The sequence below is a fragment of the Nicotiana sylvestris genome, chromosome 6 (assembly GCF_000393655.2).
Source record: "Nicotiana sylvestris chromosome 6, ASM39365v2, whole genome shotgun sequence".
In the NCBI taxonomy this organism is placed as follows: domain Eukaryota; kingdom Viridiplantae; phylum Streptophyta; class Magnoliopsida; order Solanales; family Solanaceae; genus Nicotiana; species Nicotiana sylvestris.
Genome location: NC_091062.1, coordinates 3,929,202 through 3,952,151, shown reverse-complemented (window position 1 = coordinate 3,952,151; position 22,950 = coordinate 3,929,202). Strand labels below are relative to the sequence as shown.

At 37.5% G+C, this 22,950-nt stretch overlaps 2 protein-coding genes across 2 annotated transcripts; both read left to right on the top strand.

Moving 5' to 3' along the window:
- The first annotated feature begins 14,951 nt into the window (after positions 1–14,951).
- LOC104249057 (putative late blight resistance protein homolog R1A-3) lies at positions 14,952–18,643 on the top strand. Its single transcript, XM_009805426.2, has one exon. It carries the CDS (start codon positions 15,166–15,168, stop codon positions 18,394–18,396), a length of 3,231 nt encoding a protein of 1,076 aa, XP_009803728.2. The 5' UTR covers positions 14,952–15,165; the 3' UTR covers positions 18,397–18,643.
- Positions 18,644–19,292: 649 nt separating this feature from the next.
- On the top strand, positions 19,293–22,846 carry LOC104249056 (putative late blight resistance protein homolog R1A-3). The gene is made up of 2 exons (XM_009805424.2): positions 19,293–22,156; positions 22,590–22,846. Exons 1-2 carry the CDS (start codon positions 19,404–19,406, stop codon positions 22,642–22,644), a joined length of 2,808 nt encoding a protein of 935 aa, XP_009803726.1. The 5' UTR covers positions 19,293–19,403; the 3' UTR covers positions 22,645–22,846.
- Positions 22,847–22,950: the final 104 nt, after the last annotated feature.

The following is a 22,950-nucleotide window of genomic DNA, read 5'->3' as shown; positions in this document are numbered from 1 at the left end:
GAAATCCCGTTTCAATGCTTGAAATGTAAAGACTTGAATGTATGCCTCTGCTGAGTCGGGATCAGAGCCCACTTCTTTCTTATTTCAGGGTATGACACTAACAGAATAGGGAGTCTCAACCAGTAAGCACATCCCCGGAGGTGAAGAGAGAAGGATGTCGGCACAGTTTATATATACAGTCAAATAATATCAAAGCGGTAAAAGCAGCATTTAGCACATTAGGCTCAAACATGTAAAAATCAGATAAAGCCAAATATAACAATTTATCTAAGCTCGAATTTCTAACCCTGAACCAGTGGTTCTGGGTTTAACGAAATGTCCCCAGCAGAGTCGCCAGAACTGTCACACCTCCTTTTTCCACCCCCGCGAGGGTGCGTGGGAGTTTTTTCCAATTAAAGGACAGTCGAAACGGGATCGAACCGATTTATTACAGACTAACTTATGATATTATTTTCTTATTCCAGTTATTATTTAGTAATTCATGAAATAGCTTAAATACAATCAACAAAAGGAACAAAGAAAAAAAACGAAATTAAAACTTCAAATTTTCATTCTTCATATGTATTCACGCTTCATATTTCGGATTACAATAACCAGCTTTTCAGTTGTGTACCTGATATTGGAAGCAAAAGAAAATGAATATGAGAATCAGCAGCAGCAGTAAAATCAGTACAACACAGCAACAATAGCCCAGCAACAGTAACAACCCAGTAACAGACCGGTGGAGTAGTAATCCCCCAAAAAAACAAAAGCTTCCAGCTTTGATGAAACAACAATTAATTCTGATTTCAAACAAAGAAAGCAGAATGTTTTTTTTAGGTTTTTTTTATTTGAAAGCTTAAATATTTTTCGGAATTTTTTATCTCTTAAATGTTCAGCCCTTTTCTCTCTCTTATTTTCAGATTTGTTTCTCTCTCTCGTATCTGTGTATTTTTCTCTTATCTGTTCTCTCTGTTCTCTTGTCTTGTGTTCAAGACTTCTTCTTATAACTCATCCCATAAACCTTTCAATTAATTAAAATCAACACTTTTTCTCTACCCAACCCATTATCTTCTCACTCATCCCCATTACATTAAATAAACATATCACACCACCCCATTTCATTTTGTCCCCCATGCCTAACATAAAATAATGCAAGATTCCCCCTTTAAATTAAATCTTGTCCCCCCTTTATATTAAATAACCATATCACAACCCACCCCATTTTATTTTGTCCCCCATGCTTCATATAAACAATTACAAAATGTACAATTCCTAAACTACCCCTCTGACCCTATTGCAAATTACTATTTTACCCCCGAAAGTACTATAAATTACCAAACTACCCATCAGCTATAACACATCAATTAATCAAACTTAACCAAAATATAGACAATATGATCAATTTCTAACAATGTTCAAACAACAATATGAACACGGATGAACATCATAACAACAATATCACATGAACACAATTTTAACAACATTTCAACAACAAATCACATGAACACAAATTGAACAACAAAGAACAACTAAAATTTGATTGAACAATATTTTAGCAACAAACAATCCTATTTTCGGATTCAACAACTACAACAAACAAGTATATTTAGATTTCTAACTTCAATCATATTGAACTTAAAATCAATTCTAACAACATTACAACAAACAATTCCTATATTAAACTTAAACAAGATTATGAGACAAATTCAAGAAATAATCATAAATGATAAACAAGAAATCAAACTATACAAAATTCGGATTCAAGACCATCCAAACAAAGTATGAACATGAATGAATCTATTTTAACACAACAAACATGACGGATTAAACGATTAAATCAATATATTTCCTTTAACACAACTAAATTCTTTTAGACAAATAACAAGATCGACGAATAAACAATTATGAACTTAAGCTTGAACTTAACAATATTAACAATTTCTAACAATACATAAACTCATGAAACAAATTGAAGAAATAGTTAATTAAATTTCAATTTGAATCTAACAAACATCAAACTAACAAATATTCACTTAAACAATAATACAAACATGAAATGAATATGAAAACAACTAATTAAACTTCTATTTTGAAATCTGAAAATTAATTTAACAAAACAACATGAACACACTAGAAAATTATTTCAACGATGAATCAACGAACAAGACAAGGATTATCATTTAACGATTTTGGATCCGGAAAATATCCAACAAAAATAAAACTTAGAACAACTAACCTAAGATGAACAACGACGAACTTTGATTGTAAACAAATCTGTCCGAGCCTCGACCAAAGCTCGAACGAAGGACGAAGAAGACGAAGAAGAAGTAGAAGCAGCCCGCAGCTACTGCCGCGACGAGCAGCAGCAGCAGTCCGTCCAACACCTGCTGCGACGAGCAGCAGCAGCACGACATCGAGAAGCAGAAGCAGCGGCGGAGGAAGGAGGAGAAGCAGCGGCGACGAAGGAGCTTTGTCAACGACTATGGTGAAGCAATGACGTTTGGTCGACGTTGAACAGCAGCAGCATTGGGGTGTCGAGCAGCAGCAGTGTCGACGCGTGCTAGCAGCAGCTGGAAGAAAACGAAGCAACAGTGGCATGACGATAATAGTCGTTTGGAGTGAAGAATGAAGAAGAGCAGCCGCTGCGTGTGTGCTTTTTTCGTTGCATATGTGTGTGTATGTGTTGACGTGTATGTGTGGCATGAGGGTGAGGGGGAAGGGCAGCCATGGTTGAGCTTTGAGGGGGAAGCCATTGATGCTAAAGAGAAACTTTGGAGAAGAAGAAGCAAAAGTGGGGGGGGGGCGGATGACTTAGGTCTTTTTAGGGTTTTTTCTTCCTTTTTTTTTTATTTTATTTTGTTTGTAAAATAATAGGGGTGTTGGGTTATGGACTGGGTCGACCCAGTTCGAAATGGACTGGGTCGTAGGGAAGGTTGGGCCATTTTTTGGGCCTGTGGCTTGAAATCGAAGAAGAGGCCCAATTCCGACTTTCTTTATATTTTCGCTCTCTTTTCTTCTTTTATTTCTCTAAAACTAAATTATAAAAATACTTAAACTATTATTAAGAATTAAATTAAGTTATAAAAGCGCAAATTAACTCCCAATATCAATTAACGCCCAATTAAGTAATAATTAAGCATAAAATTGTATATTTGGACATTAAATGCTAAAAATGCAAACGATGCCTATTTTTGTAGTTTTTTAATTTTTGTAAAACAAATTTAATTACTAACAATTGTAGAATTAAATCCTACATGCAAAATGCGATATATTTTTATATTTTTTATTAATTTAGCAAATAAACACGCATAGACAAATACAAATAATTATTCAAAATATCACAAAATATCACAAAATTGCACACCAAAGAAAATCATTTTATTTTTGAATTTTTTGGGAGTAATTCTCATATAGGGCAAAAATCACGTGCTTACAATATGAAGTATATTATAGAGCAAAGATCATTCTTTGGTTTGAGACAAGGTAATGGAACTTGTCAGGAGTATAGATCCAATGAATTGTTGATTTAACAGTTGATTATGAATTTCGGCACATCTCTTCAGTCATATCGGTGTTGTAAAAACTAGAGCAAGACCTATGTAGGTCATGAGATGCAATGGAAGCATCAGATTTGTGGAATTTCGACTATTATGTTTAAAGAATGTTATTGTGGTCCTATAAGTAAAGTGATGCAAAGTGTGAATTCAGCAAAGTTATGCAGCCATGTTGGGTACAGCGTGTGGAGATTGATATGGTGGTCGTATGATGGAAACATGCTTGGCAGGAAATTAAGGATGTTGGAATTGGACCTAATGGCTTATTTGCTTGAATAAATAAGTATATCTACAGAATTATCGAGCTAATGTGCTCAACGGAGTAGTGGTAGCATGGGAAGGTGCATGATGTGTTAAACAAGTGATTTCAGACTACTTTAGTGTAGTTCTCAGCACGTTCGAGGACGAACGTATGTTTAAGTGGGGGAGATTATAACGACCCGATCGGTCGTTTTGAGCTCCGGCGCGTCATTCAGCAGTTTGAGGCCATGAGCAGCTTCATCTCATGTATATTGACTTGAGTGTATGGTCAGAATTAAAATTCAGGAAGTTTGGAGTCAAATCTAAATGGAAATTCTCATTTTCAAAGCTTAAAATTGAAGAAATGAACTAGGATTGGAATTTTGAGTAAAAGACCTCGGAATTGGGATCCGAAGGTTCCAGCAGGTTCGTATGATGATTTTGGACTTGGGCGTATGCCCGAATCGGGTTTTGGATAACCCGGGAGCGTTTTGGCGCCTATTGTGGAAAATAGCATTTTAGAAGAAATTACATCAGTTTGGCTTAAAATGCATTTCAGTGTTATTGACGCCCGTTTGGAATTTCGAGAATGGGAGTAGCTCCGTATGGTGATTCTGGATTTGGTAACGCGATCGGAAGTGAATTCGGAGGTCCGTAGGTCATTTTGGAGCCGTTTGGCTAAATATAGAAATTTGAAGGTTTTTGAGAAAATTCGATCGGAAGTGGAAATTTTGATATCGGGGTCGGAATGCGATTCCGGAAGTTGGGGCAAGTCCATAATGTCGAATGTGACTTGTGTGCAAAATTTGAAGTCATTCCTGAATGATTTTGGTAAGGTTTGAGACACTTAGTCTCTTTTAAGGAAGCTTAAGTTGAAAAAGTCAACCGGATATTGGCTTGTGTTAGAGCGCTCGAAATGTGAATTTTATGGTTCGGATAGCTTTGTTAGGTGATTTGGGACTTAGGAATGTGTCCGGAATATTTTTGTGATGACCGGTGTAGAATTAAGCTTGAATAGGCATAGTTAGTATTTTGGCGAATTCCGGTTGATAGGTAAGATTTTGATCCGAGGCTCGGAATGGAATTCTGAGAGTTGTCGTAGCTTCGTTATGTCATTTTGGACTTGTCTGCAAAATTTGAGAACATTCGGACTAGTTTTGACGTGTTTCGACATCGGATGTGAAAATTTGAAGTTTCAAAGTTCATAGGCTTGAATCAGAGGTGAATTTAATATTTTTGCGTTGTTTTTGGTGATTCGAAGGAACAACTAAGTTTGTGTCATATTATGGGACTTGTTAGTATACTTTGTTGGGATCCCATGAGGCTCGGACAAATTTTGGAAGAGTTTTTGGAAGATTTTTGCCGTTTTGAGCATAAATGTAATGATCTAAAGGTTCATTTTTAGTTCTAGAGATCCAAATTTGATTCCGAGACTTCTGGAATTTTGATAATGAATTATAGGACTGATCTGGAAATTTTGGTCTAATTTCATCAAGTCGCGATTGAGTTTTTACGCAAAACATGAGTAATTGTTTAACGAGCGAAATGGATATCGCACTGGGCAAATGAGCTCCTAATTGAGTTTCGATTGAAGGGTTGTGTTTGTATTATTATTTGTGACTCATAGGAACAAGAATCGTCTAATTCTGAGTTCGTATGATGGAGTTAGAGCCATTTTAGTGAAAAATGGTTGTGCTGCAATTTAAATTGGCTGCTGGTGTATTTTTTTTAGCAGCAGTGAACAGTAACCCGCGTGTGAACAGTACCGTGCGGGTGAACAGTAATTCCAAAAATCTGGGCAGTGAGTTTATATCCGATTTTGGGTCATTTTTCCACCATTTTCAGTCATTTTGAGAGCTTTTGGACGGGGATTGAAGGGAGTTTCAACTGAGATCGATTGGAGGTAAGTTTTATGAGTTAAATACATGATTTTATTGAAGAATCATCCTTGAAATCCATGAAAACATAGCCAAATTATAAGAAATTAGGACTTGAGATTGAAATTCTAAAATGAAGATTTGAGGGGTCATTTGAACTCCGATTTTGGTAAATTCTATATGTACGGACTCGTGGCGAGACGAGGAATCCGGTGATGTGACTTTCATAATTTTTCGAGAAGTGGGACCGGCGCTCGGGTTTTGCAAATTTCGTGATTTTCGATATTTTTCGAGTCTTTTCGATTGGGTTATATTCCCTTAGCCTGTTGTAATATATTCCTTGTAGTTTTGGCAAGATTCGACGTGCGAGGAGGTCGATTCGAAAGGAAAGGGCATCGCGGAGTAGACTATTGGCCGTCTTGAGGTGAGTAATAGATGTAAATGTTGTTCTGAGGGTTTGAAACCCCGGACTTTCACATAGTAATGCTATATGGAGGCGTGACACGCACTCCATGATGAGTGCGGGGTCGGATACTATTGGGGATTGTGACTTGGTCCATCCCGTGTGATGTTTATACTATACTGGTGATTGATACACATACTTCATTGATATTACTGGGCTTGATGCCATGTTTGGGGCCTTGTGCCGATTTGTAAAATCCTTCGAGGATTGATATTACTGCTTAGCATGATTTGCATATCATTTAATTTCAGTCCAAGGTTTTAAATGTTGTTTTGCAAACTCAGCCATAATTCTAAGTGTTGAAAACTTAAATGATATTTTTAAATGTATTCCGGGCTGGGAACTTCTGTTTTGTAAATGCCCAAGGGGCTTATTATATTATTTTCTGGACTGATTATAAAGTGACTTGAAACAGTGGTAACAATGACACTGTGTGATATACTTGAAATAGTGGTAACAATGACACTGGATGATATACTTGAACAGTGGTAACAATGGCACTGTATGATATAAATTGGTCAGGTAACAATGGCTGACCGGTCAGGTAACAATGACTGACCAAGATATTGCGCTTGGGCTGTAGGAGCCCCTCCGGAGTCTGTACACACCCCCAGTGAGCGTCGTCGACGATAAATAAATATGGATGGCTCGGGCTGCACGCCGCAGTGGGTACTAGAATGTACCATCATATGCATTGCATTGCATTCATGTATTTCTATTTACACCGTTATTTAGCTGCTCAGTTCCATATGTTGCTGTATATTTGGATTTTAGCTTACTTTGTGTATTTACTGGATTTTCTTATCTTTGGGCTGTAGTTACTTTTATTACTCACTGGGTCAGAGTACTCACTTTACTCTCTGCACCTTGTGTGCAGATCCAGGGCAGTCTCAGGCTCAGTAGATCCAGTTGATCAACAGATCCAGCTTCTGGGAGTATCGAGGTAGCTGAACGACGTTCACAACCATTGATCTTCTCCCTCCTATCCTATCTCTTTATTTCCGCATTATCAGACTTTGGATATACCATGTATTAGGATGATATTCTGTATTCTAGAGGCTCAAATTCGTGACACCGGGTCCTAGTGAGATTATATTTTGTATTTGTTAAATTCTTCAGTACTTTAATCTTGCTTAATTGATATTTCTTTCCGCTATTTTTGATAAATTGGGTTAAGTGTTGAATAATGGTCGGGCTTGCCTAGTAGTGTGTTGGGCTCCATCACGACCGGGATTTGGGTCGTGACAGAGGGGGGCACTAAGCTCCCGCTTTATGCGAGGTCCGGGGAAGGGTCGGACCACAAGGGTCTATTGTATGCAGTCTTATCCTGCATTTCTACAAGACCTCTTGAATCACATCGCAACAACTTTAATTTTGAGACTATACATTTCTGCATTTCCACGGCTCGAACCCATGACCTCCCGAATCACATGGCAACAACTTTAATTTTGAGACTATGCATTTCCACGGTTCGAACCCATGACCTCCTGAATCACATGGCAACAACTTTACCAGCTCCCTTCCTGTATTCTCTCAATTTAAATACAGAAATTAAAACAGAAAGGGCAAAGGTCCCTCTTTTTCCCTATATTAGAAAAGGAAAGTTTCTATGAAAGACATTACTTGGGGACGTCAAAAAGTATGATAATACAAGAACCTTCCTAAAAGAAGAAAATAATAAGTAGCAAAATAATGGTGTTTCCCCTCACAAGTCAAAAGAGGAGTACCAAATGAGTCCTAAAGAAGAAAATAATTAGCAGCAAAATAAGGGTGTTTCACCGCACAAGGAAGAACCTGTCATGCAGCTTCTAAAGTCAAAAGAGAAATGAGGTTTAGCTCTGAACCACAATAATTTTGATACTGTAAGAAAAAAGGGAAAAGAAAATACAAATATGTCATCGAACAAGATTGATTGAGCCTCACATAGAATTTTCTCTTCCTTCTCTCTAGGAAGAAGGGTGAATAGTAAATCCGTTACTATTCATCGGTCATAACTTCGGAATCCAGCAGTGGATTTTCGCAAACTTGATATCAAAAGATTTATTTTCTCTTTGCGCACAATCCCCAATTGGTTTCACCCTCAAATCCATAGCCAATTGTTACAGATCTACAAATTGGTTCGTCCATTACTGTAGCAAACAGTGTATCTGGGCAGCTTCTTCTTTTCTGTGCAATGTAGTGTTGAAACTTTTGCGTAATAGAGCCTTTCCATGGCAGCCAACGTCTCTCCCCAGCCTTTGGCTGTGGGAGAGCAGAATCCAAACTCAAATGAAGTTACTCCAAACATCAATAACTTTGTTACATATGCAGCAAGTTTGAATCAAAATCAATCTGCCACATCTCTCACAAAAACGAGTTTGAAACCTTTTGAAATTGTTCATGGAGTTCCTACCATTCAATTTTCCATGGATGAACGTGAAGAATTTGCAAAGGAGGAAGGATTACATCAAGCAGTGATGATAAAACTGTCCAGCGACGCACCAAATTTACAGATTTTAAGGAGTATTATGCCGAAAATCTTTGGTATAAAAGGTAATTGCTTGTTCAGTTCTTTGGCTCCACGACAAATTTTAATTCGTTGTGATCAACATGAAGATTATGTTGCTTGTTTGGCAAGAGCTGTAAACTATTTTCAACATAATGGAAGGGAGCATCAATATAGAGTTTTCCCATGGAGTGTTGGATATAATCCAAACCAGGAAACTTCGAAGGTGGCTATTTGGATTTCTTTGCCGAATTTGTCGCCTGAACTGTTTGCTCGTAAGCCTTTATTGTCCATTGCGGCTGCTATTGGAAAACCAATCGCAATTGATAAGGCAACACAAGTTAGATCTCGTCCTAGCACGGCAAGAGTCAAGGTTATCATTGATTTACTTGACAAACTTCCTGAAAAGATTAGGCTTCAATATCTTGATGTTAAACTGGTAATATTGTTGAGGATTACCAGGAAATTATCTATGATAATTTGCCTTCGTATTGTGGCCATTGTAAGCATCAAGGACACTAAGAAAATCAATGTCGGCGCTTAAAAGGAAAGGCAGTTCAAGCAGCTCGTGTTTGTGATGAGAATGAGCATCAAATAGTTGAAAAATTGCAGGGTGATGCAAGAGATTTTTTGAATGCTAAGAGAGCTGGGCAACAACTTATAGAAGGATCAAAAAATGATAAGAATGCTAGGCAGCAAGTGTGTGATGATTTGAGTAAAAGAGAAGATGCAACAGGGGTTAGAGGTGTTGTGCAAGTAAAAAAAAAAACTGATGTTAATATCCCTGATGGTGCACAGATTCTCAGCAATTCTGGGATCTCAAAGAGTGTCGCTATTGTTCATGTCGATCGTGCCTTAGCTAGGAATCGAGGGAATGGCAGTAGTATAGGGACAGTAGCGGGAGGTGATCGACCTATTAATGGTATAGGTGAACAAATTGATAATGCAGCAGGATACAAAGCTATTATTGTGAATGAGGAGGGCCAGGAACATGTAAGTACTAAGGCCTTGGAGTGTGCTGATGCTACAGTCTGTAAGGCTGTGAATATGGAAAATTCAGCTGCAGGTGTAGCAAGGGCGGGACATAGTGGTGTAGGTGCACATTCGAAGTCTACTAATGCATTGAAAACAACTGTTGATCATGTTGTTGCACTGGTTGAACCAGTTGAGAAATCAGCAGCAGCAGGTACAACTCCTGTAGATGTATCTACTGCTGTTTTAGTTCCAGCTGAAATTGTTTCAACACCTACTGATGTTGAAAAAGATTCAAAGGAAGCTGGGTAGCAAATTAGTAAGAATAACTGGACAACGGTTTCCAGCAAAAAAAGCACTCCAAATAGAAAAAAAATGATGCAGGTTGAGCAGCGACAAAATGCTATAAATAGCAGCGTAGCAGAAGTGTCAAAGGGCGAGCTTGTACCAAGGGCCAGCACTCCTATGATTCTTTTTTCCAGTTCACAAGTGGAAAACATTATCAAACAGGCCCAGGCAGAAATGGTAATGAACACCACCTTGGTTAAACAACCAATGGTGACTTTGAACACATCCGTGTTTGATGTCCCTTCTCAGTTAGTAGAGTCTTTTGGGGAGTTCAAAGGTGAATCTGGGCAGCTTGTCCTGTCAACTGGGAACAACAATGAGGTTATCCAACAAAAGGTGAAGGAAATGGCTACCAATTCTAAGTTGTGGCGTGAACAACGAGAGGAGGATGATGAAGATGATTGGGGTGATGGGTTTGATGGCTATTCATTTGAAGAAGGTGAGCAGGAGGTTGATCAGGAGAGTGCAGGTGAGGAGATCGATCCTCCAGTAAAGCCAAAGCCTCATGAGGCAACAACATCAAGTCCCACGACCAAATTGAACATTCATACTCCTATTTTCATACCCAGAAACTCTCCTACTCTCCTACTGCTGCTATGCCTGATGCAGCAGCTGGAAGGTTGGTTAGCGCTGCGGAAACATGTGCCAAGCAGGCCACTCCAGGTGTTAATACAAGTCAAATTGTGATTACACCAACACTTAAAATGCAGCAGCAACAAAATGATCTGCAAGCCTCAACTAGTATGCATACTGGTGATCGCACAGCAGCAACAAAACCAAATTCTGGGCAGCAGCAACTCACAACAACTACTCCAATTATTTCGGTTGAGGAGAGACAACTACTTGATGCAATTGTAAGTACTGCTCCTCTACTTTCTTTAAGTCAAACAGTTTCTTGCACTGGTCGTGGGAATGTGAGCAGGAACAAATCACAAAAACAACAACAAAGTACGGCAAATATGGTTCATACACAAGCTGGAAATACATTGATGACTCAAGGTGTTTCTCAACACATGCCAAATCCAATTTTGGTAGGTAGAGATATATATGAAGAAGGAGAGGAAGATAATATCTTAAATCAATGCCGGGAAGAGGCATCAAGAAAAGGTGACCTATCACCTATGCATAGTGGAAAAATAAAAAAAGCACATACAAGGAAAAATAGTTGGGACGACAAGGTCAGTAATTTTTTAAATGTTAGGCGAGCTCCAATGAGAGTTGCCAAACAAAAGAAGGATGCCACAACTATCTCAACGAGGTCCAACCGTTCAAAAAAAATGATGATTTTTGAATACTTTTTGAACACGGTTGAGGAACACAACAAAGAACTGCAAATTGAAGATTTTACATGTTTGGAAAAGAAGGGACATGAACCAAATTGGTACTTCATTCTATTATACCACTTTATTAGTATTCTCATTTGTATATCATCACAGAGTATGTTATAAACTCTGTGATGATCATTGAATATTTGGTACTCTCCAGTTCTTATTTTTTACATGCGTGCTAGTAGGTGAGGCATTTTCATTGCCTCAATAGGATTAGTAAGGTAAGGTTTAGCCCGGTTTGAGTTGCCTTGGTCCTATGCCTTTGGAAAAATATCCACACGGCTATGAGATTATATGCTCTCGTGAGACATTGTCGGCAGCTACACCATGAATCCTCTACATGAGGTTGTCATCTTAACGCAATGTGAGGCGCAGAGGAGTGATTATATAGCCAAGGCATACAGGTAACAATACCGGTGTTATTGTCCCCCTTATTTGTACTGTTCCTAATTGTTGTACTTTTATTTTCATTTATTAATAAAAAAAAACTAGCCCTAGGTGCTTGCCTAGCGGATTGCCAAAAAAAAAAATATGTCATCGAACTGATCTATTTATGCCACTTGTTAATAGTTAAATATAAATATGCCACAGGCATTACCATTTTGGGCCATATATGCCATTACTCACTTATTACTATCCGATTTTGCTATGGCATTATCTAAATCCTTCGTTGCGGTATTCATGGTTCGGTTTGGATCGGTTATTTCATAAAAATAACTAAAGCAGACCAATTAAGTCAATTTTTTATCGATTTGGTTTATGTTGGTTTTTTGGAGAGCTTTTTTTTAAAGATGAGACATACTACCAAAACATATTCCAGCGACTACATTTTTAATGTACCCATTTGCTCTTTGAGAAATCTATCATTTACCAAAAATATATTGATGGTAATTGAATCAAAATATGATAAATAATTTAAGAACTCAATTAAAAATAGATCATTTTTAATATGAAATAGATTCTCATACTTAGCAAAAGAATATACAACAAGGATATAACGTCAAAGAACTAGATTATTATAATAGCAACGAACTAGATTAAAAGTACAAAGAATTAACAGATATCGTTAAAATTAGAAACTTTGTATAATATATATATATATATATATATATATATATATATATGTGTGTGTGTGTGTGTGTGTGTGTGTGTGTGTGTGTGTGTGTGTGTGTAATATAACAAATTTCAAATTGCCACTTTTATAATCAGGTTGGTTTGGATTTTTCGGTTATTTTTATATTAAAATCAAAATCAAATCAAATAAAAAAAGTATCTATTTTTTTACTCGATTTGATTCGGTTTTTATGAACAACCTTAGTAGTCAGGATGTGATGGTGTCTTGGAAAAAGGGTATAAAATTTGTTTAAGAAAAAAAAAGACAAGTTTAAAAGCGAGTACACTACTAGCGACCAATATTCATTGACTTTCGAGTTCATTTTTCGAGTGTTTCGAGGTCATGCAATACGAATTAGTGATTATATCCACTTTTTAGTGTGTATTAGTACATGCTAATTTTGTAGATTTTTTTTTTGGTAGACACTTGTTCGCCTAAAATTTTTTAGGTCCATCAGAAACGACGTGATAAACAATACTAATTGCTTTGCCATGATTGTTACTTACTTTTTGGCATTTTACAGCCATAAATGGGAATTCAAGACAATTTTCAATTTTTCGTGTGCTGTCATCTGTATGAAATCAGACAACCGGATTCGAATCGCCTAAAATTTTACGGGCTCATCAAAATGACCTAATGAACAATAGACATTGCTTCGTCGTGACTGTTCCTCATTTTTTGGCATTTTAGGAATATAAAATAGGAATTAAATACAATTTTCGAATTTTTGTGTGTTATAGTCCATGTCATCTGCATAAATTCAGGGAACCGGCTCCAACTCGCTTAAAATTTTGCGTGCCCATCAAACGACCTAATGAACAATGGTCATTTGCTTATCCATGATTGTTCCTCATTTTTTGGTGTTTTCAGATGATAAAACAAGAATTCAGGACGATTTCAGATTTTTCATGTGCTATAGTCCATACTCCATACCAACTGCATGAATTTGGGCGAAAAATTGTGTATGATCCAGTTTTCCTGTTTTATGGCCCTAAAACACTAAAAAATGAGAAACTCATGGAGAAGCAATAACTATTATTCATTAGGTCTTTTTTATGTGCCCACAAAATTTTATGGGATTCGGGGACCATTACCCAAATTCTTAAAGTTGGCGTGGATATTAGTACACGAAAAATTAGAAATCATTCTAATTTCCTATTTTATGGCCCTAAAATAACACATAAGAAAAGAATATGGCGAAGCAATAACTATTGTTCGTTATGTCATTTCTGATGGCCCACAAAATTTTATGAGATTCGAAACCCGTCGCCCGAATTCATGAGGATGGCATGTACATTAGCACACGAAAAAATAAAAATCATCTTGAATTCCTGTTTTATGTCCCTAAAACGCCAAAAAATAAGGAATAGTCATGTCGAAGCAATGACTATTGTTCATTAGATCTTTTCTGATGGTCCAAGAAAATTTTCGGCAATTCGAAACCTGTTGCACAAATTCATGAAGATGATGTGGATATTACCACACGAAAAATTTGAAATCATACTGAAGTCCTGTTTTATGGCCCAAAAATGCCAAAAAATAAGGAACAGTCATGGCGAAATAATGACTATTGTTCATTATGTCATTTCTGATGAGTCCACAAAATTTTATGCGGTTTGGAGTCCGTCGCCCGAATTCATAAAGATGGTGTGGAGATTAGCATAAGAAAAATTGAAATTTGTTTTGAATTCTTGTTTTATGGCCCTAAAATGCTAAAAAGCGAGGAATAGTCATGGTGAAGCAATGTCAATTATTTATTAGGTCGTCTCTGATAGGCCACAAAATTTTAGGCGATTTAGAGCCCATCGAACGAATTCATGAAGATAGCATGGATATTAGCGCATGAAAAATTAAAAATCACCATGTATTCCTGTTTTATGGCCCTAAAACGCTGAAAAACGAGGAACGACCATGGAAAAGTAATACTATTATTCATTAGGTCGTTTATGATGGGCCCAAAAAAGTTTTAGGCGATTCGGATCACGTCGCCCGAATTCATGAAGATGATATGGATATTAGCACAAAAAATTTAGAAATCAACTTGAATTCCTGTTTTATGGCCCTAAACACCAAAAACGGAGAATGTTCATGGTAAAACATCACTATTATTCATTAGGTAGTTTCTGATGGTTCCACAAAATTTCAGGCGATTCGGAGCCCGTCGCTCGAATTCTTGCTTTCCCCAAGAAAAAAGGCATGTATAAGAAGAATTACATATACTAGTACTATTCCCTCCGTTTCAATTTATTTGTCATAATTTGACTTGACATAAATTTTAATAAAGAAATAAAGACTTTTGAGACATGTCGTATTAAATAAATCATAGCATTTGTGTGGCTATAAATACTTCTCAATTAAAATTTTTTATAGGAAATTCTTTTTTAAACGGGCTAATTAGAAAATAGTATCAAATAAAGAGAAAGGAGTAATATCTAACGCGGTGTGGAAAATTAGATCTAAAACCAACATGATAGAGACTAGAGCAGACGGTGGACCAAGCTGGAAATGTGATGGAAGCTAAGAAATAAAAGAAAAGACCTTTTGCACTTTCTGTTTTTAAATTGAGAAATTACAAAACAAAGAGATATTCTGCCTTCTTCTCTGTGCAGAAACTCCCTTATTGCATCACTCTGGTGAGGGTGATCAATTAGCCACCTTTCGTCGAAGAATTATACTACGTATATAGGTAAAATATTAGATTTTTGAGGTATATAATATATATTGAACCGCCTTTGTCAGAATTTTTTTTTAACTTCTTTTAAGTTTGAAAACCTGAGTAAATTCCTATACATACTGAGGGACATGGCTTATGCTGCTATTAATTCTCTTATGAGCATCATATTTAGATCAGTAAAATCTACTGGACTTAACCTGCAAAAGTACTATAAAAAGCTTGAATCCATGAGAGCTATTGTGGAGAAACCGTTGAAAGTAATAGGCGATGATCTTGAGGTATTGACAAGTTTGGAAGCTAAAATTGCAGCGCTGGCATACAGGACAGGGGATATAGTTGGCTCGGAATCAAGAAAAGTTCTCGCTGCAAAAAGTCCAATTTCACGAAGAATAGCAATTTGGAAACTTCATTTCAAGATGAAACGAGCAGTAGGACGCATTGATTCCACCGTAAAGCAGTGGATAGGAATGTTGAACAATGAACATCTGGAAGCACAAAATTTGACTCTTGCCTCTACATCTGATAGTGCTTTAGAGCCTGAGAATAAGATGGTTGGACTTGAAAATGAATTCGAGATGATACAGGATCAACTTGCATCACACATTTCCGAGAGTGAGATAAAGAGGGGCATGGCTTATGCTGCAATTACTTGCCTTATGAGCACCGTACACGAATCAATGCAAGTTACTGGATGTAATTTGCAATCGTTCTATGAGAAGCTTGAATCTTCGAGAACTATTATGGAGAAACCGAGAAAAACAACAGCCGATCCCCGTGAGGAATTGACAAGCTTGGAAGCTGAAATCATAGAGGTAGCATGCAACACAGAAGATATGGTTGACTCGGAGTCAAGAAAGATTCTTTTCGCAGAAACTGCAGATGAAAGAATCAATGCTTTTTGGGAACTCTTTTTTATATTGGAACAAGCAGCGGAATGCGTTGATTCAACCATGAAACAGTGGATGGCAATATGGGATAGGTACAACAACACCAGAGATCAGGAAATACAAAATTTCTCTCTTGTCGATATATCTCAACATGCTTTGGAGATGGAGAATATGATGGTTGGCCATGAAAATGAATTCGAGATAATACAGGATCAAATCGCTAGAGGAGCAAGGGAATTAGAAGTTGTCTCCATTGTAGGGATGGGGGGCATCGGCAAGACAACTTTGGCTAACAGAATTTACTGTGATCCGTTCATTGTGTCTCGTTTTGACATTCGTGCAAAAGCTACTCTTTCACAAGAGCATTGTGTGAGAAATGTACTCTTACGCCTTCTTTCTTCAACAAGGGGAAAGACAGATGAATGTTATGAGGAGCAAGATGATGGGCAACTAGCAGACCGATTACAAAAGCTTCTAAAAGGCAAAAGGTACTTGGTAGTGATTGATGGCATATGGACTACAGAAGCTTGGGATGATATAAAACTATGTTTCCCAGATTGTAACAATGGGGGCCGAATACTCCTAACCACTCGGAACGTGGAGGTGGCTGAATATGCTAGCTCAGGTAAGCCCCCTTATCATATGCGTCTCATGAATTTTGATGAAAGTTGGAATTTACTGCACAAAAAGGTGTTTGAGAAAGAATATTTTTCTCCTGAATTTGAAAAAATCGGGAAACGAATTGCATCAAAATGTGGAGGATTACCTCTAGCAATTGCTGTGATTGCTGGACTTCTCTCCAAAATGGGTAAAGCATTGGATGAGTGGCAAAGTGTTGCCGAGAATGTAAGTTCAGTGGTAAGCACAAATATTGATGTCCAATGCATGACGGTGCTAGCATTGAGTTACCATCACTTGCCCCATCACCTAAAACCGTGTTTTTTGTATTTTGCAATTTTCCCAGAGGACGAACTGATTTTTGTAGATAAACTTATGGAATTATGGGCAAGTGAGGGATTCCTAAAGGTAGGAGAGATGAAAAGTATAGAAGAAGTGGCAAAAAAATGTCTAAAAGAACTTATAGATAGAAGTTTAATTTGCATACACAATTTGAGTTTTGATGGAGAAATCGAGAGTTGTTGGATGCATGATGTGATCCGTGAACTCTGCTTGAGAGAAGCTCGAAATATGAATTTTGTGAATGTTCTCAGAGCTAAGAATGGTCAAACTCCACGTCTGCAATCCACGCATTTTTCCTCTATTAGTCGAGTTCGGATCAGTGTCCACTTGGCAAGGTATCCTGATATTGAGGTCCGTTCTATTATCTGTTTTAGTGGGAATTGGTTCTCAGAGTTGTTGCATTTCAAGCTAGTACGAGTACTAGATCTTACTTTAATGAGATGTGATCGTTTCCCCAGTGAGATACTTGACTTAATTCATCTGAGATACCTAGCTTTGACTCTTTCTCCTAGCTTATGCCATATGCAAACTTTGATAGACATTCCTCCACAGATATGTAGCCTATGTCATCTGGAAACTTTTATACTATCGGGGGACTGGCGAAGAGGATGGTTATATCCTTTGATATTACCATCGGAAATTTTGGTAATGCCACAATTGAGGCTCCTCCGTTTGGATTGGAATTACTTTGTGTATCTCGAGCCAACAGAGAAAAGTTTGGTTTTGAAAAATTTGCAGTATCTGTATGGATGGAATCCTTGGTATTGTAATGGATCTCTCTTGTTTCCTAATTTAAAGAAGTTGCAAATACGTGGCATCGGAGAAGACTTCAGTAGTTGTAAAGAACTCTATGATTTTCGCTGCTTAGATCAGCTCGAGGAATTGGAATTTTGTCTTGCTTATCGAAATGTAGATGCTGCTTGCTTTCTGGAAACAGTTACACCTTCAGGCGCTACTTCACAAGACCTTCTGAGGAGGCTGAAATTTTCGATGGAGAGTACATCTCTGCCCCTTCTTCCTACTGATGATGCTTTGCCACATTTGCTTTTACCTCCTCCAGATGCTTTTCCGCAAAGACTTAAGAAGTTAGCTTTTAGTGGGACTTGTTTGCAATGGATGGATTTGAGCATTGTTGGTAAATTGCCCAAACTCGAGGTTCTTAAACTAGAAAATGATGCATGTATAGGCGACGAGTGGGAAGTAGTTGATGAAGGGTTTCCTTACTTGAAGTTGCTGCTACTGGAACGTTTGAAGATTCGTTATTGGAGAGCCAGTTGCGATCACTTTCCATGCCTTGAACGACTGTTTCTGGAACGTTGTCTTGGTTTGGATTCAATACCTCAAGATTTCACAGATATAACCACACTTGCTCTGATTAATGTTAGCAGTTGTGCAGAATCTGTTGGGAATTCCGCTAAGCAGATTCAACAGGACATTCAAGATAACTATGGAACATCTGTTGAGGTTACTATTGTTAGGCATGTGAAAGCCAAGAATATTTACTTTAGTTAATCTATTTCAGCTTGATTGTTAGGCCTGTGACAGCCAAGAATATCAATTTTTAGAGCTCTTTTGAAATAGTTTTGTAATGCGAATGCAAATAAATTAAGTATGGAGCTTTTAGTTGGTTTTCCTAATGCATCTTCCCCATATAAATATGGCTATTTGTGGGAGAGTATCTTTGTTCTTATTTCTCTTCAGTTTCTTAGATTCTGATGTTAGATTCTTTTGTGTTACAATGTGATCTAAAGTTAGATTCTTTTGTGTTTTCCTTATATTTTTCTGATATCAATATTAGTCTCCTTCTGATCTAAAATTTCTTACTTGCTGAAATTATCACTTTTGCCCAAATGCTGGAACCCATAAGGTTCAAATCCCGAACCTTTGGATACCATATGTAATCCATGGATGTCTAATCAGAAAACCATATCCGAGCTCCGTGGCTAATATGTGCTCTTTGGATTTTTCTCTCGTTAAGGGTGGAGAGATCACATTCATTTCATCACATCCCTCGGTAATTTTCTCCCTGATAAAAGGAAGGTTTGACTTATGAACACAAGCTGTATGTGTAGGCATAATTTAATGTTTATGTCATAAATAACTTATTCTATGAACTTAAATAACTGATTATTCAAAAAGAAGCCAAGACGTGCAGTGTGGGATTTATAGCCAGCTAAGCTTTTCTCATTTTAATTAACAAATAAAATTGCTTTTATACAAATTTACCAGTTGGAATGGCTCTACAGCTTAGTCAAGTATTCATTTAGTATAAATTATTCATGTACTTGTCCTTTATTCTATTAATGTTTAATAGGTCATCTTTTAACTAATGAAATTTTCAGTCAACCAATGAAAGCTTACAACTAATTTTTTTTGTTCTTAAACTAGAATCTCTAAGCAAACTTAATTATTATCAAAAACCACCATTTTCAACAGAGTAGGCTTCAAAAACTCTGTTGAGAGATTCTGTGTATTGCATCACATACACACGAGAGAGAGAGAGAGAGAGAAAGAGGGACATGGCTTATGCTGCTATTACTTCTCTTATGAACACCATACAACAATCAATGGAATCGACTGGACTTGTGATGCAATTGTTCTATGAAAAGCTTGAATCATTGAGAGCTATTATGGAGAAATCCTGCAATGTAACAGGCGATCTTGATGCATTGACAAGCTTGGAAGCGCAAATCGTAGAGCTAGCAGATGAAGCAGAAAATAAGGTTGACTTGGAATCAAGAAATATTTTTTTGCCCGAAAATGAAAAAAAACAAAGAAGAGCTTTTGTGAATCTTTATTCCCTTGTAAAAGAAGTAGTAGGACGCATTGATTCAACAATGAAGAAGTGGATGGCAATTCAAAAGAAGCTCAAGAACATCCAAGATCTTAAAGCACAAGATTTGTCTCTTGTCAGTACGTCACGACATGGCATAGAGCCTGAGGATAAGATGGTTGGCCTTGAAAATGAATTCGAGATGATGCAGGATCAACTTGCTAGAGGAGCAAAGGAACTAGAAGTTGTCTCAATTGTCGGGATGGGGGGCATCGGCAAGACAACTTTGGCTAACAAAATCTATAGTGATCCATTCATTATGTCTCACTTTGGCATTCGTGCAAAAGCAACAGTTTCACAAGAGTACTGTGCGAGATATGTGCTTCTACGCCTTCTTTCTTCTATAAGTGGAAAGATCGAAGAATTTCATGAGCATCAAGATGATGATCAACTAGCAGACCGACTACAAAAGCTTCTAAAATGCGGGAGGTACTTGGTAGTCATTGATGATATATGGACTAGAGAAGCATGGGATGGTATAAAACGATGTTTCCCAGACTGTAACAATGGGAGTCGAATACTCATGACCACGAGGAATGTGGAGGTGGCTGAATGCGCTAGCTCAGGTAAGACTCCTTATCATATGCGCCTCATGAATTTTGATGAAAGTTGGAGTTTGTTGTACGAAAAGGTCTTTGTGAAAGACTATTTTTCCCCTGAATTTGAACAACTTGGCAAAAAGATTGCACTAAACTGTGGAGGATTACCTCTAGCACTTGTTTTGATTGCCGGACTTCTCTTCAAAATTGGTAATTCATTGGATGAGTGGAAAAGTGTTGTCAAGAATGTAAGTTCAATGGTCACCACAGAGGTTAATGTCCAATGCATGAGGGTGGTTGCATTAAGTTACCATTACTTGCCTCATCACCTAAAATCGTGCTTTCTATATTTTGCAATCTTCCAAGAGGATGAACTGATTTTAGTCAATAAACTTGTGGAATTATGGGCAGCAGAGGGGTTTTTGAAGGTAGAAGAGAGGAAAAGCATAGAAGAAGTGGCAGAAAAATGTCTAAAAGAACTTATAGATAGAAGTTTAATTTCCATCCGCAATTTGAGTTTTGATGGAAAAATTGAGATTTGTGGAATGCATGATGTGACCCGTGAAATCTGCTTGAGAGAAGCTCGAAACATGAACATTGTGAATGTTACGAGGGAAGAGAAGTATCAAAATTCATGTGTGCAATCTATGCATTTTTCCTCTAAGAGTCGAGGTCGGATCAGTATCCAATTGATCACGTCTGAGCAGAATACTGAGAAAATATTGGCAAGGTATCCTAAAAATGAGGTTCGTTCTATTATCTGTTTTAGAGTGAAAATGTTCGTGCCAAAGTTGTTGCACTTCAAGCTAGTAAGAGTACTAGATCTGGCTTTAATGAGATTTTCTGCTTTTCCCAGTTTGATTCTTGATTTAATTCACTTGAGATACCTAGCTTTGAGTCTTTCTCCTAGCTTGCAGCATTATCTAGGAGAAGAGATTTCCTCATCTTTTTCAGTAGACATTCCTCCATCGATATCTAGCCTATGTTATCTGCAAACTTTTATACTAAAACATTTACAGCCTAATGCCCGGGAATATCCTCTGGTATTACCATACAAAATTTTGACGATGCCACAATTGAGGCACCTCCATTTGGACTGGAATTACTTGCAGTATCATGAGCCTACGGAGAAAAGTTTGGTTCTGAAAAATTTGCAATGTCTGTCTGGATTGAATCCTTGGCATTGTACTAGGGCCGTCTTTAGACAATTTCCCAATTTAAAGAAGTTGCAAATATGTGGCATCTGGGAAGACTTTCGTAGTCGCAAGGACCTCTATGATTTTCACTATTTAGATCAGCTCGAGGAATTAGATTTTGTTCTTACTTATTCATGTTATGCTTGCTTTCTGGAAAGCATTACATCTTCAGGCCTTTTGAGGTTCACGAGGCAAAAACGACGAGCAATTTTGCTGGAGAGACCATCTCTGGCCCTTCCTCCTACAGAAACTTTTCCATATTCAATCCTTCCTCCTCCAGATGCTTTTCCGCAGAACCTCAAGAAACTGGCTTTTTACGGGACTTGTTTTCAGTGGAAGGATTTGAGCATTGTAGGTAAATTGCCCAAACTCGAGGCCCTTAAACTGGGAATTAGTGCCTGCATAGGCATTGAGTGGAAGGTAGTTAAGGATGGTTTTCCTAGCTTGAAGTTTTTGCTACTGGAACGTTTGAAGGTTCGCTACTGGAGAGCCAGTTGTGATCACTTTCCGTGCCTTGAACGACTATTTCTTGAACATTGTTGGGATTTGGATTCAATCCCTCAAGATTTTGCAGATATAACCACCCTTGCACTAATTGATATTAGGTGGTGTGCAGAATCTGTTGGGAATTCCGCCAAACAAATTCAAGAGGATATTCTAAACAACTATGCAAGTTTTGTTGAGGTCAATATCCATGAGCCTCAGTAAGACATCTTCTTCCTTGATTTACTTCTTGTAATTGTTGCTTGTGGTTGTATTTCTGTGTCCAAATTATAAATGCTAAGGCTTGTTTGGTCACGAGTATAGTAAACAGATAGTCTTACGTTAGATTCATAGGTTATTAATCCTCTTAAATGTCCATGATTCTTTGTTTGCTGCTCTAGAGTCATACGTTCATTAGCAGGCATGTCCAGTAAGAATTTAGTTCTGCGCACTGCCGCGTATTTTGTTTTATCGCTGTGTAAAATTGATCTACAACAACATATAACTCTTCATAGTAAGCTCGATATAGTAACCTAGATAATAGAGCAATAACCTGCTCTAATAAGTTAAATCACACTGATAGTGTGAAACTCTAACATTTCATTTTTCATCCTTTGTGGATGTTTCTTTTTATTTTTTTATTTTTTTCTGCAGAAACAAGCGACGAGGACCAAGCCGCTCAGTAGCCCTTCCCACTATCGGTATCTGAGGAACCATTACACTTGCTCTAGTTGATGTAATGGGCTGTGCAAAATCTGTTGGGAATTCCGCCAAGCAGATTCAACAGGACATTGAAGATAATTATGCAAGTTCTGTTGAGGTCCATATCACTTAGGTTGGAATTGGATTTTTCAAATTTCCATGGATTTTTCATTTTTGTTGTGTTTGTTCTAAATATTGGTAGGTTGCAATTGGATTTTCGTTCAGTCTTTTCTTAATGTTGGTAGGTTATAAGAGAAACTAGGCCTGCCTAAACAAGTAAGGAAATTAAACTTTCTTTCGCTATTATACATAA

Excerpts from the sequence above, each read along its gene's own strand:
- LOC104249056 (XM_009805424.2), top strand. The coding sequence starts at position 19,404 with ATGGCTTATGCTGCTATTACTTCTCTTATGAACACCATACAACAATCA. Across the intron at positions 22,157-22,589 it reads GTCAATATCCATGAGCCTCA|AAACAAGCGACGAGGACCAA; the intron begins GTAAGACATCTT and ends TTTTTTCTGCAG.
- LOC104249057 (XM_009805426.2), top strand. The coding sequence starts at position 15,166 with ATGGCTTATGCTGCTATTAATTCTCTTATGAGCATCATATTTAGATCA.